Source organism: Taurulus bubalis (assembly GCF_910589615.1).
Source record: "Taurulus bubalis genome assembly, chromosome: 1".
Taxonomy (NCBI): Eukaryota; Metazoa; Chordata; class Actinopteri; order Perciformes; family Cottidae; genus Taurulus; species Taurulus bubalis.
In genome coordinates this window covers 46,571,751-46,589,768 of record NC_136589.1, presented here as the reverse complement: position 1 = coordinate 46,589,768, position 18,018 = coordinate 46,571,751, and the positions used below count along the sequence as shown (strand labels likewise).

Sequence of the window (18,018 nt, the reverse complement as noted above, 5' to 3'; positions counted from 1 at the left end):
AAACATAAAGACCAAAAATCAGCCCACTGTTTACCTGCCTGGGCTCTCCTCTGCAGATTCCCTCGCAGTTGAGCAATATCTCTAGTAAGTCAGTGGTCCAATCGATTGCGACTGTGGCTCAATGGTTATCATGCCCGTCTTTCAATCAGAGAATCAGTGGTTGGAGCCCCAGCTCCGCAATTATTATTATTTTTTTCTTTTTCTTTTCCTGCAATTTTAACAATTATCCCGTGCGTCGGACTGGACCCCCTGGCGGGCCGGATTCGGCCCGCGGACCGTATGTTTGACACCCTTGCTCTAAACCATACCTCAGGTGGGAGCTGAACATCAGCTCCATCACTAAGAAGGCCCAGCAGAGGATGTTCTTGCTGAGGCAGCTGAAGAAATTCAACCTGCCGAAGACAATGATGGTGCACTTCTACACTGCCATCGTTGAGTCCATCCTCTGCTCCTCCATCACCGTCCGGCATGCTGCAGACACTGCCAAGGACAAGGCCAGGCTGTAGCGCATCATCCGCTCTGGCGAGAGGGTGATTGGCTGTAATCTTCCGTCCCTCCAGGACTTGTTCACTTCCAGGACTCTGAAGCGAGCTAGGAAGATTGCCGCTGACCCCTCTCACCCTGGTCATAACTTGTTTGAGTCCCTTCCATCTGGCAGGAGGCTGAGGTCCATCAGGACCAAGACCTCACGCCACACAAACAGTTTTTTCCCTTCGGCAGTCGGGCTCATCAACAGAGCCCAAATCCCCCACTGACTGTCTGTCACCCCCAGGACAATTTCCTACTGTTCACTCCCCTGCACATCCCTCCACACCTCATATTTATATTTAAATGCACTTGCCACTTAACTTTACACTTATCACTTTCACATAATCACTTCATTCCATGTACTTATTGTTTTTAAATTTATCTGCAGAGCCAACTGTAAATATTTAGTACACCCAATTGTAAATATTCATGGAGTTTTTATTGCACTGTTTTATGTTTATCATGAAATGTTTATTGTTAAATGTTTATTGTTAAATGTTATGCACTTCCCGCCAGGACAAATTCCTTGTATGTGTAAACTTACTTGGCAATAAATGGTGGATTGTTTGTAAAGCATAATTTCCAGCATAACTCCATGCAGGAAAAAAAGTCTAATGTCTGATTGCTGTCTTTCGTGGCTGTTCTCACAAACATAGTTGATGAATTTCGGTCTTCTCCATCTCTGTGATTCTGAGTTTTTAATAGAGCAAATCAAACAAGGGTGTTATCAAAACTGTATTGCTGTGCCACTGCCTACAGATACAGTACGTGTGTAAAATGTGTTTGCTTGAGGCCCATTGCACTGCCATATAGCCTCGGTTTATTAGACAAACAGCCCACCCGTCACTGAATCAGCAACATTTAACACAGTCTTAAAGGGACAGTGCGTAGCATTTATTAAAGGAACTATTAGCAGAAATGGAAAATATTGTTCCTAACTATTTTTCCATTTGCGTATAATCTTCTGAACCCAATAATCAATGTGTTTTGCTTAGAATGAATCCCTCGTGCTCGCTCCTTAATGCTCTTTATCCAATAAGATCTCACCTCTTTTATATCTGAATACGATATCAGACAGCGGGCCTAAGTATAAAATGCACAGCCCGCCACTGCTGAGAAGCACTGGGCTTTCAATTGACTCCAGTGTAAACCCGGACATCCACATCATTATTAGACAGTCAGAGAAACTGATGTAGTCTAAAGAGTCTTCTGGATGAGCGGTTGGATGGACGGGTCAAACAAACACAGGACATTCACCCAGGAAAGTGCTGTTCATGTCTCATGTGGAACCTGATGTAGAGCTTTATAGTTTGAAGCATAGGGCCACTGACCAAGCGGCTGTATTTGAGAGGGAGAATGTGTTGGAATATACTGACATGTCCATTTGGGATGGTTTCCTAAAAGTTTCCTGAAAGTGTGAGCAGACAGTTGCCTAGTTACAAACAACAGTATGCTCTTTAGCGAATGCAGAGCAAACACAATATTTCTGCTACAAAGGACTTAAAGCTGCATTCATTTTTTGTATTCTCGTCGTAAAGCTGACTGTGAAAACCGCCAATTCCAAAGTGAATGGACTGAAAAGTATTTATTTACTTTGCCAGCCGTAATGAGCAACAAACCAATGTGTTTATTGTGCAGCGAATCCATTGCTGTGATGAAAGAATACAATGTGAAGAGGCAATACAAGTCGAATCATGGCTCATTTTCAACAGTTTTCCCGAGGGCTCTGATGAACGGAGGAGGAAAGTATACGAACTGTTAGCATCTTTTCAACGAGGGCAGTGTGCCCTTAGTCGCTTTTGCACAGAACAAGAGAGAGCCATGATAGCATCTCTACGCGTAGCCTGGACACTAGCCAGACAGAAGAGGCCCTTTACCGAGTCGGAGACTGTTAAAGACTGCATGCTTGCAGTTATTGATGAAATGATTGTTGACGAAAAAGTGAAGGCAAGCGTCACTTCATGCATTAAAAAAGTGCCTCTCTCGGACACATCAACTCTCCGCAGACTGGAGCTACTGGCAACGGATATCGAAGGGCAGCTTTTGGAAAAGCTTTGAAAAGCAGAGTTTATGTCTATCGCTGTGGATGAATCGACTGACTGTACCGACATGGTCCAGCTGTGCATATATGTGCGCGGTCGGGAGGAACTACTGGGGCTCGTTCCGCTGGAGGGACACACTACAGGTGAAGTTATTTTTCAAAAGATTGTCATGTTTTTTAATGAGCATGAACTGGATTTACAAAAAGTCTGCTTGTTGATTACGGATGGAGCTCCTGCTATTACCGGTAGAGTGAAAGGGCTGGTGGCCAGGGCTGGTGGCCAGTTTCAAGATGTTCAGTTTACATTATGCATTTTGGGATATGGACCTGCTGTAACTACCTAATTTCTGCTTGGAATTGTTTTTGATAGTTTCCTGAACAGGCTCATTTATTGTTAATCTGATATCTGAATACTATCATACTATTTTCAAATTGTTTTCTACATTTGTGGATATGGACATGTCAGAAAAGCAATGTCTCATTTTTTGTTTATGTTTTTTATGTAACTTTTGCACTTCTGCATCAAAGCTTGATACGGCTGTCCTGTGTTTTGGAATGGAATGAGAGTCTGTAACTGATTATATAAAGTGGAAGAAAAGAGATGCGTGTGTGACTGTTTACCTGTGGAAATATACGTTACTGTTTTTCATTTTTAGCCATTATTTGATCAATATTCTGTGCGGCCCTCACACCCCCCGTGATATTCTTATTCGGCCCACTTGCTACTGAAGTTGAATAGCCCTGGTTTAGAGTCAATTGAAAGCCTGGTGAGGCCAGCTAGTCTCTACCTGTGTGTGTCTGTTTGCTGCTGAGCAGGAAGTGTGTTTAATGAGGGCTTTTTTATGAGGGCTTTTTTCATACAACACAGCTGCCTGATGATTAAAAAGGCTCTGTAGTGCTGAGAGGAATGCTGAATTATCGTTTAGTTTGCAGCCTGATAGACAAATAATAGCATTTGTAAATCTGGGTGATATTCTCATAGTTTCTTCCATTTTTTACTTTTGGTTTGATAATATTTCACTCGCCACCTACTTTTGGAAAATTTGGCAGACTCTGGCCAGAACATGATGAACATCACAAGAGGACAGAAATCATCTTCACCTAAATTACAATTCACAGAAGTAAAGGAAATAACCCATGGGTCCTTGTGTGTTCAATACAATGCATGGGAATACACAGTAAATAAGATTATCAAGACCAAATTGTCATAATGCACAAAATATGAGAATATCAAAGTACCTTCAGCAAGACTGGATGTACTTCTTGAGAGCCATTTTTGGGCCCCGTTTCATTTTCTGTGTGTGTTCTTCAGCTGGGACAAAGTGTCATTGCTGGGTAACAGCTGCCTGATGGCGTAACGGATTGGTGCCTGTGCTAATCTAAGCTGTAAACAGGAGGAACCGCTGCCAGCTTAATCTGCTCATCTCTGCTGGAGTGGGGCCTGCCGTGCAGCCACAGGCAGAGCTAGGCTAGGCTAACACTGCAAGCTGGACTGAGTGAAGCTAGCAGCTAAAACTCAACTCCAGTCACCTCAAATCAAGCCGATGTCAACAGATGGTATCTGGGTGCTACTGACCCATCCATCAGTGAGCTCTGTTTAAAGCTTAAACTACACAAAAAGGAAGCAGAAACTGTGTTTATTACTGTGAGTTCATGTCCTGTCACAGATGACAAACAGGGATAGCATGTCACTGTGGTGATCGGGGATAAAGCAAACGAAACATTTCTGCTGTTGATGGCATTTAATAAGCTGAACAACTTCTCGTGCCAATTCAATTATCCACCCCTTTAAATGTGACAGCATTTAACTTGGTTTGCAATGATAAAGCGGCAGTGATCCCAATCAATAGAGTGTTACATCCTACTTTAATGTACAGTAGCAAGCGTGATACAATCTGCAAATTGAATCGTGATATCAAACTGGCAGCAGCAGTTACAGCCCTGATATTTGGCAGATATCAAGTTATTTTTAGACTTGTGGGGGATGATTTTCATTCACGTCAATTACTTTATTTTCATAGTTTTGTGTTGAGAGCCTCTAAACAGAATATACAAATTATGGCTTTCTGTGCATTTTAGCGACGCGTAAATGTCTCTTAAACCTTTTCATCCAGACTAAAAGATTAGAAACTGCTCAGAGGCAAAGCTGCCAGAATGATGGTGCAGCAGGGAGGCACCAAAGACCCACAGCTCTGTTGAATTTCCCTGGATAAATAAAGAGGAAAAAGGTACTTAACTTTCCTGTCCCTATTTTACCTTCTCAAGATAAGAATCAACTAGTATATTCTAAGAAATAATGTCTATCTAGAAAGGAGCACTCAGTAGAGTGCAGATGTCCGCCAGTGGTGTGTCTGCAACGAGCAGATTGTGTGATTGTATGAACACAACCACAGCTGTAAAGCGTCGTCAAACCGATGTAATTCAACTCAAAACTGAGAAGCTGTGTAACTTCATTCAAGCAATGGGCTCGATGTCGTCGTATAATACACTTCGTCCAGTTGAACCAAAACACTAAACTAAACTCACCAAGCTTTCTGCCGGCCAAGCAACGACTAAGTAGTTACATTAATTGTCACAGCTAGCGAAACACAACACCCAAAAAAAACAACTATAAAACTGAGCCAGAGAGCAGTGGCCGAAAGGTACTCAGCAGTATGTGTTATGTTAGCTGTAAGCCTTTAGCCAAACACAATGCCCAAAACAATAAAAGTGAGCCTGAGAGCAGCGGCCGAGAGAAGGTTTAGCTTCATTAATAAGCTGTTGTTTTCAGTGATAACTCTCTCATTCACTCTCCATTTGCTTTCTGCATTGGCTGGACTACGTTAGTGTCTTTTCTGTTTTTCAGGCCGGCAGTCAGTTTTATAGTCCCGTATGTGCGTCCCGTATGTGTATGGCGGTTGCTGCGCATCGGGCCTAACAACACCCTTGAACAGTACATTATTGACGACACAGTACTGCCTCTCGTACCTTATAGCTTAATTACACCACAACCAGTGTTCCCTCTAAGCTGCATGCGTGCGCGGCCGCGCAATAGATTTTTCAGACCGCGCACATTTTTCAGACCGCACAAACGATTTTTTTTCAGGGGTTAAAAATCTTTTTTGCGCCAGTGTTTCTGAGATAGGAGTGAGCCATCTCCGCAATAATAAGATCTTTGATGTGACGTGTCGAGTCTTCTTGGCCAATCAGCGTCCCGTTTCTCGACATGCGCTCTCTGTACCTCTGCTAGCGCTCTGCCTACGTTAGCACCCCCTACCCCCGCTGTCCTCCTCCGGGCGCCAGGAGTGAAGATCGCCCAGAGCGCCACATGAGCTCGGGCCGGCGCTGTTTAGGCTACTCTTGGTGGGCCCTGCTCAGCAGCTATAGGCTACCATGGTGAAAAGAAAGGCAGAGCAGGTGCCCCAGAAAAAGGTCTGCCTAACGTTCAAACATGAGTGGCTAGACGAAATAGTCCAAACTGACACAGGTAGGATTAAACTTTCAGACATATTTAAATATGAAGAATATGAAGTTATTAAATTGTTTATATAGGCTACCTTTAGGAAAAATGACACCATGTCAATTTAATAGGCCTAAAATTATTGTTAAGCACTGCATTAGCATTTTTCTTTCAATGAAGTTCCACTTAAATGTTGTACCTGCTGAGAAATGACTAAACACCCGTGATACTTTTATTTTTTTATATATATCAATATCAGTCATAACCAGTGAACCAGTCATAACCTCCCCTTATTGAAGTTCAACAAAGATCCTTTAAGTTCATCTAAACTGACTGGTAAAACACCATCATTAAAATGTTCCCAAAGTCCAGCCATTATAAAGGATATTGAATAAATATCAATCTTGTATACATATTGATGCATTTGCTGTCATCTCTTTGAATCCCCTGTGGCTAACGCAGACTTGTGGTCATTTTCGGCAGGTCGCGTGGTTGCGAATTGCTCACAGTGCTGAACTGTGTGCTCAGAAAAAAAAAAGTGTGCTCAGGGCTAAAAAAAATTAGAGGGAACATTGACCACAGCTACTCCACTCATTAGCAGAGGAGTTACATTATGACGCTTTCAAGTAAAAATTATTATTGGGCACAAGTTAATTATATTGTTATCATAATGTGTTCCAATGTAACCTTGAAAAATGTATTTGTCTCTGTGAAGATGTGGGCACAACAGTCACCGTCATCCCGTTGCTGGGTTAGCCATAATTTTCCTGCTACCAGACATTAGCCAGGAGCAGATCGGGTGGTGGAATATCCTTCGGTCCAAACTGGATTAGTTAAACTCCCATTCCGGCTCTCCACCCTCTCATGCTGGGACATTGGACTCGGCTAATTCGGTGGCCTTTGGTCCAGCCCCATTGTCACAATACCTGATCCAGCTGTTTAAGTCGGGCCCCATATATGATGTCTGATACATTATATCAATGCATCTCTAGCTTTCCCTTCGTTGTTATTTCCTTCATTTACAAATGCACACGCATCAATATGGACAGATGTCAGAATGACGCTGTCACAGCATCGAGGTCAACTGGCACCTCTTCAGCGCCCAGCTACTAGTCCACAATCTGTAAAACACCATGAAATGCTTGATGATGTAGAGCTCAGCAGAACAGCAGAGTTCGTGACAGCTAACGTTAGCCCTCCTGATTATTATTAAACATCATAAAAGACTGGTGGTTGTTGGTTAGTTATTGATTGCAATGATACAATCTAATGTGAGCTCAGTGACATAATGACCCTTCATTCCTCTTTATGGTCCTTACGCTGCAACAGGAAATAAACTGGGACACATCTGAAATGTTTATATTTACTATTGTGAAATGGCTCTTGTGGTTGCACTTGTCCGATTACAATAGCACCATAGTCATCTATTTATCTTAATAGAAAAATATTACAGCGTATAGGTCAAATGAAAGAAGGTATTTGTTGGAAGTTTTAAAACAGTTCGATACATTGCGTCATTGTTTTTACTCAGCCCAAGACCGACCCACTCTCATTGAATCCAGCGGTGTGCTATAGGTGGAGGATATGTTTAAGTAATAGGCTGCACAAAACAACCCAACCTGACCTCACAACCTCCAGTAAATCCTCAACACTGCTAAGCCACCACATTTTCTGAAAAGCACGCAGTGGCTTTGGTATACAGTTGACAGATCATACCATGAGTTGCTCCGAGTCCATACATAAAATGATTTGGCCGATGGGCTATCTCCCTCTTTTCTTTCTGCACGGATTAACAACAAGCTTAATGGGTTATTTTACCAAGGATTAAGGGCAATAATACACCCACACGTTAGCCACACTGGGACTGATAAAAAATGCCATTGGTTGCATTATGGGAAATGTTGGATCAAGTGTTTTGGAGGCTTGGCCCATACTAGGAGCCTGTATTTCAGGAAATACCCACACCCTAACCCATTCTTCTTGAACATTTATGAATCTTTGAATTTCCACAGCTATTAGTGCAATACTACATTGTTTGAGAGAGAGAGCCTTTAATAGGACAGCGTTTGTGATACCACAACCCTGAAATCAAAGGCGCTAAACAGACTTCATCTTTCATTTCATTATTTACCTATGCTTTTCATGGCGTCACAAGTAAAATGTATTTTTGGGGTTCAAGTCAAACAAATCAAAAAAGGAATTTCAAGTTAAGCTTTGAATCTAAACATTGGCCAGATACATTTTATACATATTTTCTACTCCCCTGAAGAGAAATCTGAATTATTTTGGTTGTTCCCCTTTGACCAACAGTTTGGTCTATGGCAAGCTTTCTAAAGAGTAATGTCTAGTTGTCCATAAATAGTACCTTGTGGTACTATTTTTCCCTCACTCAGTGGGGGGGAAATGGTAGGCTCCACGGAGTTTTAACCGTATGCCCTGTGACCCAAACTGATATATACTATATCTACTACTCACAAGCGCAGAACAGACATTCTATAGTTACCCATAAAGTTTTGCCGGTGCAGCAGTTTTTATCTCTTTGCTGGAGCAAAGACAGTCCAGAAAGGAGACACCCCACAGAGACTCAGTTTCAGGTATCTGTGTCACATGCTACTGCGGCTTTAGGAGGCGGGGCAGTGGTACTAAAATGTCTTTTTTTTTACGCACAAATCAGGAGACAGTTTACTTTGTCCGAGACCTTTCTCAGGTCTCTCTTGAAATCTGGCAACTTAGTTTGGCCAACACACCAGTAGACACATTGTCATGATGCTAAATATAGCTGTTAGTTGTGTGTTATCAAAAGAAAATATGAATACATTATGCAAATATAATATAATCTGCTTTCATCCATACATGACAAAAATGCATAATGCTGTTGTTCATCATACCCTTTTTCAACTGAAACTTGTTCTAAATGCAGATAAGACAAAACGTATGTTGTTTTCAAACAGTCAGAGAAAGCCACAGAATATCCCTTCGGTGGTCACTCTTGAAGGAAGTATAGTGGTTGTTGACTCTTATAAATATCTTGGTATTTTGATTGATGACTCCCTCACTTTTCAGTGCTGAAAATACATTTTACGAGGCCCAAAACACAGACAAACAACAAATTAGAACCCAAGTTGTGACGAATCAAAGTTGTTCATTTATTAAACGCAGCGTGTCTTTAATTTGGATAACAACAGGCTTCTCTGTTGGGTCCGAGTCTTTATCGACTTGCCCATGTGAAGGAAGGTTGGGCTGTGTTGAGGGCATTTTCAATTTTCAGCCTCTTTCATTCTGATGCGGCTAAGCCTGTAGCTTACTGATCTGTTTTGGTGGAAAATCATGTTAAAGCATTATTCAATATAAAAAAAAGGGTAAGGGTATAAACACATCTGGAGGGGGTAGACCTTTCTAGGGAAAAAGGATGGAGTATGAGACTCTTTATACTAATGCGACTAGAGCCGTGTATCCTGTGCTGGGACTTTGTGCCTGTACCCGGGATATTTTTAGTCCTATTTCCACTATGACCTCCTACCACCTTCGCTGTCTTTCTCCGAAGTAGCAATCGCTCAAACTGGGGTGGAGGCGCACTCACTAAATGATGGCAACAACAGAGTACAACTTCAGAGGAAGAAGACAAGCAGAAGATTTATTCCTTTGTCGCCCCATTTCAAATCAAGGATGTGGGTTCATCTCAGTGTCCAAATATCTTCATGAATGCTCGGTCGAGTGTTGAGCAGTTCTACAAGCGCCATGGGATTGCTCAAAAGAATTACAAGAGACCCACACTTATTAGTATATCTACACAGAGCCAGCCTTGAACTACTCTCTGAAGTATTACAGTGATAAAATACCACTATCTCTAATTGTTACTCATACCATGAAAAGACATCAAGACATGCAACATCTTGTAAACTGTGGTCTTTTGATCTCACACTAAACAACAGTGTGGGTGTTTAATCACTTGGCTTACAGCTTCTAAGTGATGAGGCATCTGCTACACAGAGAAATCCTTTATCAAAACCCAGAAGAGACATTGATAAAAAGCTTTAGATCCGAGTTTTTCTGCAGCTGTAGGATACAGATGCTTCATGCTTTGAGATGATTCCAGTAGGAGACATGAGGGCAGACGGAAGTGGAAGTGGAAGTGGAAGAAGATGAAGCCATTATGTGTTGGGGTTGTCCGTCCATCGGTCTTAACGTCTGATCCATTCTCGTGAACGCTATATCTCAGGAATGCCTTGATGGATTTTTTATCAAATTTGGCATAAAGGTTCCTACACTCAAGGGTAAACTGATGATATTTTGCTGGTCAAAGGTCACTGTGATCTTGCATCCGTTCCATTCTCATTCTCCGTTTCATTACATCTGGCTTGAACGTCCACTAGGATGAACTGAATTTGAATGGTCAAAGGTCAAGGACGCTGTGCCCTCACAAAACTCATTTTTAACTGAAGGATTCACATGCTATTTATGACAATGTCACACAAATGTCTAATAGGATAAAAGCATCAAGTGATGATTATTTGGACCATCCTGGATGTAACTGCAACATGACTGTTTGGTGAAGGCACACAACCCCAAGGTGGTTTTCTGGCATTTTGCCTATATTGGTTAGTTGACAGGAAGTGGGGGGAGGTATGTTACCCAACAAATGCTCCTGGTTGGACTCAAACTGACATTGTAAAGGTTGCGTGGCATGCGCTGTAACCATTCGGGTACCAAGGTGCCACAACTCTCACATGAAGGTCAAGTTAGTTTAAACTGCTCAGCTTTCGAGTATGGCTTTTTTCATACAAATCCTTTAATTTGGTAATTTTGTAATGAGAGGGACAAGAATGACAGTGATCTCTACAAACTACTGTATGCAATGAGGCCACTGTTTCCTAATCACCTCATACATCTCCTTAGCATTTCTGAACTGACATTTCTTGTTACTTATATAAAGTAACATATCTTCGTCATAGAGCAGAAACCTCCAAAACCGTTACTTTTCAGGAAATGAAGTGACTGAGCGCCAAGGTATGAGTGAGTCTCTGAACCTTATATAGCACAGGTCACTAATAGGCGGACCGACTCCAGACCCAGACACCGTTGTCTCCAGACCCGGACCTGTAATTGATAAATAATTAAGAATTGAGCGACGTCTCGACTCAAGTGCGATATTCACATAAGGGAGAGGCAGTAGAAAGAGCCAGGAGAGAATGGGAGTCAGAAGTTATTACGTTCTCCAGGAAGAGAAAAGTGGACAGAGACCAGAGTCTTGGACCAAGAATGGACAGACTGTTATATGTTCAGTCTTCACACGAGCAGTTCTAAACCAGTATGTCTCATATGTTCAGAGGCCGTGGGGATTATTAAAAGCAGCAATATGAAGCTCCACTACGAGGCAAAGCACAACTCTTTAGACCAAACGTACCCACTCACATCAGAGATGAAGGCACAGAAAATAACCTCAAAGCTCCATATGATCAGAATCATAACTCATGAATTCACTGTCCATCAATGATGAGAATATTTATCTGAAACAAAAGGTTTAATTACCACAGATGAAGTCCCTGCTGTGAAGTGATCTCAATCAAAAAAGCCACAACATATTGTGGCTTTTTTGATTGAGATCACTTCACACCTCAATTAAATTAATTTAAAGCTGTAAGGCAAAGACAATTCAGTTCATTTGTCTAAAATGAGGTACTATATTTCAAAAGCTTTCTGTAATCCAGTCCTTATTGGACTTGAAAGTACATTTATTTATTATGAGAATATATATTATTTATAATTCATCCAGTTCATTTGAAAACTGCCCACATTTTTTGGGGGGATATTATTAGTTAAACTTTCTTTATTTGATTTGATGGCAGTAAGTCATAGTGCAAGTTAGACATTGTTGTGATGTTCCAGACCTTTGCATGAAGAATTGAATTCCCCTGTTAGTAAGAGGTCATGAGGGGAGCCGCCCCTAACACGCCCGAGGCACGTCAGGGGCGGCCTCGGGCCAGCTGCTGCTGACAAGTGTAAACATATTTGCAAAAACCCTGCATTCTGCATGATGTATCGTGCAATTAGAATGTAAATTAAATCAGATTTTTAGTGTCAATTTCTATTCCATGCATAATAAGAGATTTGTATCTTTAATTTGAATATAACCCCCAAAAAATGAAGACCCTGAGTTATAAGGGCCTAATTGTTTCAAACAGAGATTTTAGTTCTCAGCCTCGATTTACGAGCATTTTCCAGAGCTTTTGACCACATCTCTGATGGTCCTCATCAGTAAATGGAGTTGAGAGGAGATGTGATCAAAAGCTAGCTGTGAAGTGGTACTTGAGTTTGTGTTTGTGATCTTGAAAAGAAATGCCCGTATGAGTGTGTGTGGGGAATCATATCTATAGATGAGAGGAGAGCATTCCACACCCACCTCCGAACGCCGGCCTCATGGTGAAGTCATGATCGTCCACTTTCAGCAGCTGCTCCGTCTTTGTTTTGCGAGCCTTGGTCACATCTGGAGGCTTCTTTGCCAAGGAGCTAGAGGAAGATGATATTCATGGTTAGAGGGCAGGCAAATAAAGGGTTGTTTGTTTTGAAGAGATAAAAAGCAACGCACGGACACTGAAGAATACTGATTCAATCTGATTTGACAACTGAAAACAAGGACGGCATCAATTGATCATTTATTTACAAGCCCTTTCTTTTCTTCTCAATTTCGATATTCTAGCGCATTATAGAGACCACAGTAAAAATCTCTCTCTTTTCTCTTCACACCTACGTACCAAAAATTCCATAAAATGTCAACGGCTGAAAGCTCACACAGAAACGAATTATCATTTCATGGTAGAGTTTTAGAAATGTTGATGTCAACCGTGTACCATTATGTGCACACCAGAAAAAAATAGCATTTGTGTCCTTTGGTTGAATGAAAGCTGTGATAATTGTCAGTCCTAGTGTGTGTTGCAGTAATGGCGGTGGAGCTTTGCACCACACGTTGTGTTAAATCCCCTCTGAGGACAGAAGGCCCTGCTGAAGCTGCAACAGACCAATATGTGATCTCTCTCGCAGTGAGAAGAAACCATGAGACATGAGTGCCGCTCCGCTCGAGCACCAAGTCTTTTCATCTCTTATGGAAGTTTGTGTTTCGCATGGCAATAATTAGAAAAATTTGATTAATGTTTACTCGTGGCTCAAGCTGTTATTATGCTCTGAGAGAGCTGCTGTGATGAGCTTGCTCTAGGATTTCTATCACGGCTCACACTGATTGAACTCCTCAGCCCATTTTTGACTTTACTTCATCTTTTTGAGAAGTAACCACTGTGGTTTGATCCCAACATGTCCCCCAAATTTAACTTTGTTTAAAACTACCCTTCAGATTAAGGATTTTCTGTCAGCAGGACAACAATGTTTGTAAATTCCTTGCATAACCTCTGCAAATCATATTTACAAAAACATATTACTATTAACTTTTTGTGATCTCACCTTTTTGTGATCTCACCGCCATTAAAAGGCCAAACATAGGGTTTTTTTGCACTTACATTTTTTTATCGTTTCAGTATATTAATATTAAACATAAATACAAAAATGAGGTTTGTCAAACAATAATAAAGTACAGAAAAAAAAGAAGAGTCAGGGTCACAGGAGGCCACCAGCTGTCTAGCCCCGGTTCATATACAACACATTTTGCAACATGAAGATATCTTCAATGAACATAAATGGAAAGTCGTAAAATGTTGGCTCCTAACGTAGTGAAATATTCACTGACAGCTCTGTCAAAACATCTGATATACAATGTTTGTTGTGACAACATTTCTAAACTTTGTTATGATTCTTCTTTGGCAGCACTTGGTCAAGTGGTCTTGGTTTAATACCATAGCCTGTATATAAGAAGTGGACGTAGTCACTGTGTCGTCACCCATTGGTTTGTGGACTACAGTTTTGAAGCCTTAAGTTCAACATTTTGGCCGCAGCCATCTTTGTTTTTGGCTGTCGCCAATTAGTTTTTTTGCAACCTGAAAGTGACACAAGAGGGTGGAGCTAAGTACAACTAAATGCTGAATAAATCAAGTGTGGGCGACCAAAATGTGACAATTACCTTTCATGAAGTGAAAAACACACAGTGAAAGGGTTAAAGTTCAAAGACAAAACACAGGCAACTCCCAGACCGGACCACTGTGGTAGTGACCTGTCAATCACCTTGTAGCCCCGCCCTGAAGCATCCCCTGCTTTATGGTCTGTTTGACTCTAAATGGACCATCATTTACGAAATGAACTTCATGCTGTATTGAAGAAGACTTGAAACTAGAGATTGAGACATAAACTCATGTTTACAATGTTTACTGAGGGAATAAATCAAGAGAGAAGTAGAGTCATTTCTATAGACTTCTATACAACCAGAGGAGTCACCTCCTGGTGGTCAGGAGAGAGAATGCAGCTTTAACAGATGAAGCATATACTTCTATACAACCAGAGGAGTCGCCCCCTGGTGGTCAGGAGAGAGAATGCAGCTTTAACACATGAATCATATACTTCTATACAACCAAAGGAGTCGCCCCTGGTGGTCAGGAGAGAGAATGCAGCTTTAACACATGAAGCATGTACTTCTATACAACCAGAGGAGTCGCCCCCTGGTGGTCATGAAAGAGAATGCAGCTTTAACACATGAAGCATAAACTTCTAAACAACCAGAGGAGTCACCCCTGGTGGTCAGGAGAGAGAATGCAGCTTTAACACATGAAGCATATACTTCTATACACCCAGAGGAGTCGCCCCCTGGTGGTCAGGAGAGAGAATGCAGCTTTAACACATGAAGCATATACTTCTATACAACCAGAGGAGTCGCCCCTGGTGGTCAGGAGAGAGAATGCAGCTTTAACACATGAAGCATATACTTCTATACAACCAGATGAGTCGCCCCCTGGTGGTTAGGAGAGAGAATGCAGCTTTAACACATGAAGCATAGACTTCTATACAACCAGAGGAGTCGCACCCTGGTGGTCAGGGGAGAGAATGCAGCTTTAACACATGAAGCATATACTTCTATACAACCAGAGGAGTCGCCCCCTGGTGGTCAGGAGAGAGAATGCAGCTTTAACACATGAAGCATAGACTTCTATACAACCAGAGGAGTCGCCCCCTGGTGGTCAGGGGAGAGAATGCAGCTTTAACACGTGAAGCATATACTTCTATACAACCAGAGGAGTCGCCCCCTGGTGGTCAGGGGAGAGAATGCAGCTTTAACACATGAAGCATAGACTTCTATACAACCAGAGGAGTCGCCCCCTGGTGGTCAGGGGAGAGAATGCAGCTTTAACACATGAAGCATAGACTTCTATACAACCAGAGGAGTCGCCCCCTGGTGGTCAGGGGAGAGAATGCAGCTTTAACACATGATGCATAGACTTCTATATCACCCCCTGATGGACAGTTGAAACAATGCTTAAGGCTCTTCATTATTAGTTTAACTTTTCAGAATCAGAGAGATACTCCCTGTTAAATACAGAAAGCTTGATGCAGAATACACAACATGTTTATGAGCATGCAACCAAATCCGCAACCTTTACCAAAGTGCTTCTGTTGCCTGAACTTGAACACGCTGGACTACAGAAGCAGAGTCCACTTCCTGCTAAAAGCCTTCCCTGTTTTTGGCATTTGCTGAAACAGGAACACTGATTAGGAGATAAGTCTCTTTGATTCCCAGATCCTCCGAATACTACGACAATTTCCCCCAAACTAAGCATCAATACAGCTTGCCTTCAAAAGGACTCTCACAAGGACTCTCACAAGGACTACACTCCCAAATCAAATACTATGTATGTTACAAAACACAACAATAGGAATCACATGAAAAGAAAAAGCCTATAGGTTAAGACTTTAGGGGAACATCATAGTCAAAAGCTGACATGTGATGAGAAACCAAAGCTGGTGATTGGTAGGAGCTAGAACACCGCTGCCCAACAACGCTGTGCAACCCTTTGTCATATACACTACATACACACTAAATTGCATTCTCAACTACCTTTAGAGGGGAAGTGTGTTTCCTTCCAGAATATGGTCGTAGTTTTAAACGCGCGGAAATTGAAACTAAACGAAAGCGCAACAAAATAACTTCATTATGAATAGGAAACATGGGCAAGTCCACATTATGATTAGATTTAGTACAAACGTCATGGTTTTGCTAGAGTTAGGGTTTTATGTTTGTTACATTATTTAAGTTACAGGCGTAAATTAAAAAGAGTCAATGTTGCCTTTTGGTTTTCACACAGGACTCAAACACAGGTCTGCTGGATGAAAGTTGTGTTTGTTGACCTAACATCCACCCGACCTTGCCCTCCTCCTGCGGAGGCCGCTGACTTTGTTTAGAAATGCATTTGTGATAAATCAAAAACAAACGTAATCTGAGAAACATACATATCCCTCGAAATGTAATTGAAGATGGAGGTTTTGTTCTTTGAGGACCTATTTTCTTGAAGACCATGAGGCAGTAAAGTGAGATCTTTATTGGCCCATTTATCAACCCTGGCCTGCACCCTTCATGGTTTTGAGGCTCTATGTCAGCGTCAATGTCACATTTCCCACAGCCATGAGAGGCTTTTGTCTGGTTCTATTAACATAAAAGATGGTGGTTTTAGGCATTTGAACAACGGACTGATGTTGTCCGATTCTTCTGGAGAGGTCTCCAACACCTCAAAGTCTCAGCTGAGCAGGTCCGTGTCTCGCATGCAGCTCCACCACCATCAGTGCATGACTGTGTGTGGGTGAATGCTCGGCAGAGCACGGAAATAACTGCAGTCCCGTAACCATTTTTACAGTCCATGCGATCAGAATTTGCCTCATTTAAACCTTTATTTTGTCGTATTTTTTTTCCTTCTATGATAGATGAATCAAGGACTATTGCTAACAATCCTGCTGACATACACAAACTGTTACATGCCCATTACCAATATGTCATCATTCTGCAATAAAGCCAAGGAGATCCACTTGTGACACACCTTATCTCTGCAGTACCCAAACTTCAGACTGTTACTTTTTTTTTTTACCAAACCAGGAAAGAAAAACATCATTTTATGACGAATTTAATACTGAGAAAAAAATAAAAGAAGGTGTCAAGAAAGTTGCATTTCAAACTTGGGTTTTATAACATTTTGATAAAACACACATTTCACCCAACATATATCCTAATGCATCTTTAACTGCAGGTGATGTGGCTCCTTTAATTGTTATTTTAAAATGATATTCACAACTAAGGTAAATGTAAATCATGTTGTTACAATGTTACATTCTGACTATTGTATAACTGGCAGGTTTGGCGATAATGCCAATAATGCCAATGCAATTTAAACTTTTGCCTTTAATAACTCCTGTGTATCTGCACATGCCTGCGCACGTATGTTCACTTACGTGCCATGCTTCTGGGTCTCCGGGGTGCCGGTCCATCTCCGCACCCGGTGGCCGTGCTTACGGCATTCACCGGTTACAACCAGACACAGAAATAAAATCAGAGGTTTGGTCAAATAAGGCATCTCGGCGGCGCTAATCCACAGGTGAGTCCCTTGAAAGCCGCTCTCGCTCGGTTCATTCCAGCAGGGCTCGGCCGGCAGCGCATGGTGGCTCAGCAGAGGATGGACGCATCCTCGGTCATGGCATCGGGTCTCTGCCGCGCGGCGGCTGCGGGAGAGGAGAGCGCCTGTGTGAGCTCTGCTATGCTCTGTGTGCACTTATCCTCACGAGAGAGAGAGAGAGAGAGAGAGAGAGAGAGAGAGAGAGAGAGAGAGAGAGAGAGAGAGAGAGAGGCTGAACATCTGTAGCCTACAGGATCCTGGGAGGGAAATACACACACATACACACACACACACACATACACACACACACACACACACACACACACACACACACACGGATTATGTGCAGCCTGGCATGACACAACAAGAGAGGCAGATTATTCCTCCCTCTTGTAAATAAAAACCTCATCATAGGAATCACGTTTCACTCAACTCAGGGACATGGTGGAGTCTAAAGACAACCCCCATCTTCACTGGAG

At 42.0% G+C, this 18,018-nt stretch overlaps 1 protein-coding gene across 1 annotated transcript in view; it reads right to left on the bottom strand.

The window, feature by feature from the left end:
• gabrr2a (gamma-aminobutyric acid type A receptor subunit rho2a) overlaps window positions 1–17,503 on the bottom strand; it is a gene marked incomplete at its 3' end in the record, with an annotated part of 48,225 nt that extends 30,722 nt beyond the window's left edge. Inside the window, exons 1-2 of the mRNA XM_079226825.1 lie at window positions 17,379–17,503; window positions 12,409–12,515 (exon numbers count right to left, since the gene is read on the bottom strand). Of these exons, the coding sequence (XP_079082951.1) occupies window positions 12,409–12,515; window positions 17,379–17,500 (229 nt within the window). The 5' untranslated portion in view covers window positions 17,501–17,503. The remainder of the gene's footprint in view (window positions 1–12,408; window positions 12,516–17,378) is intronic.
• Window positions 17,504–18,018: the final 515 nt, after the last annotated feature.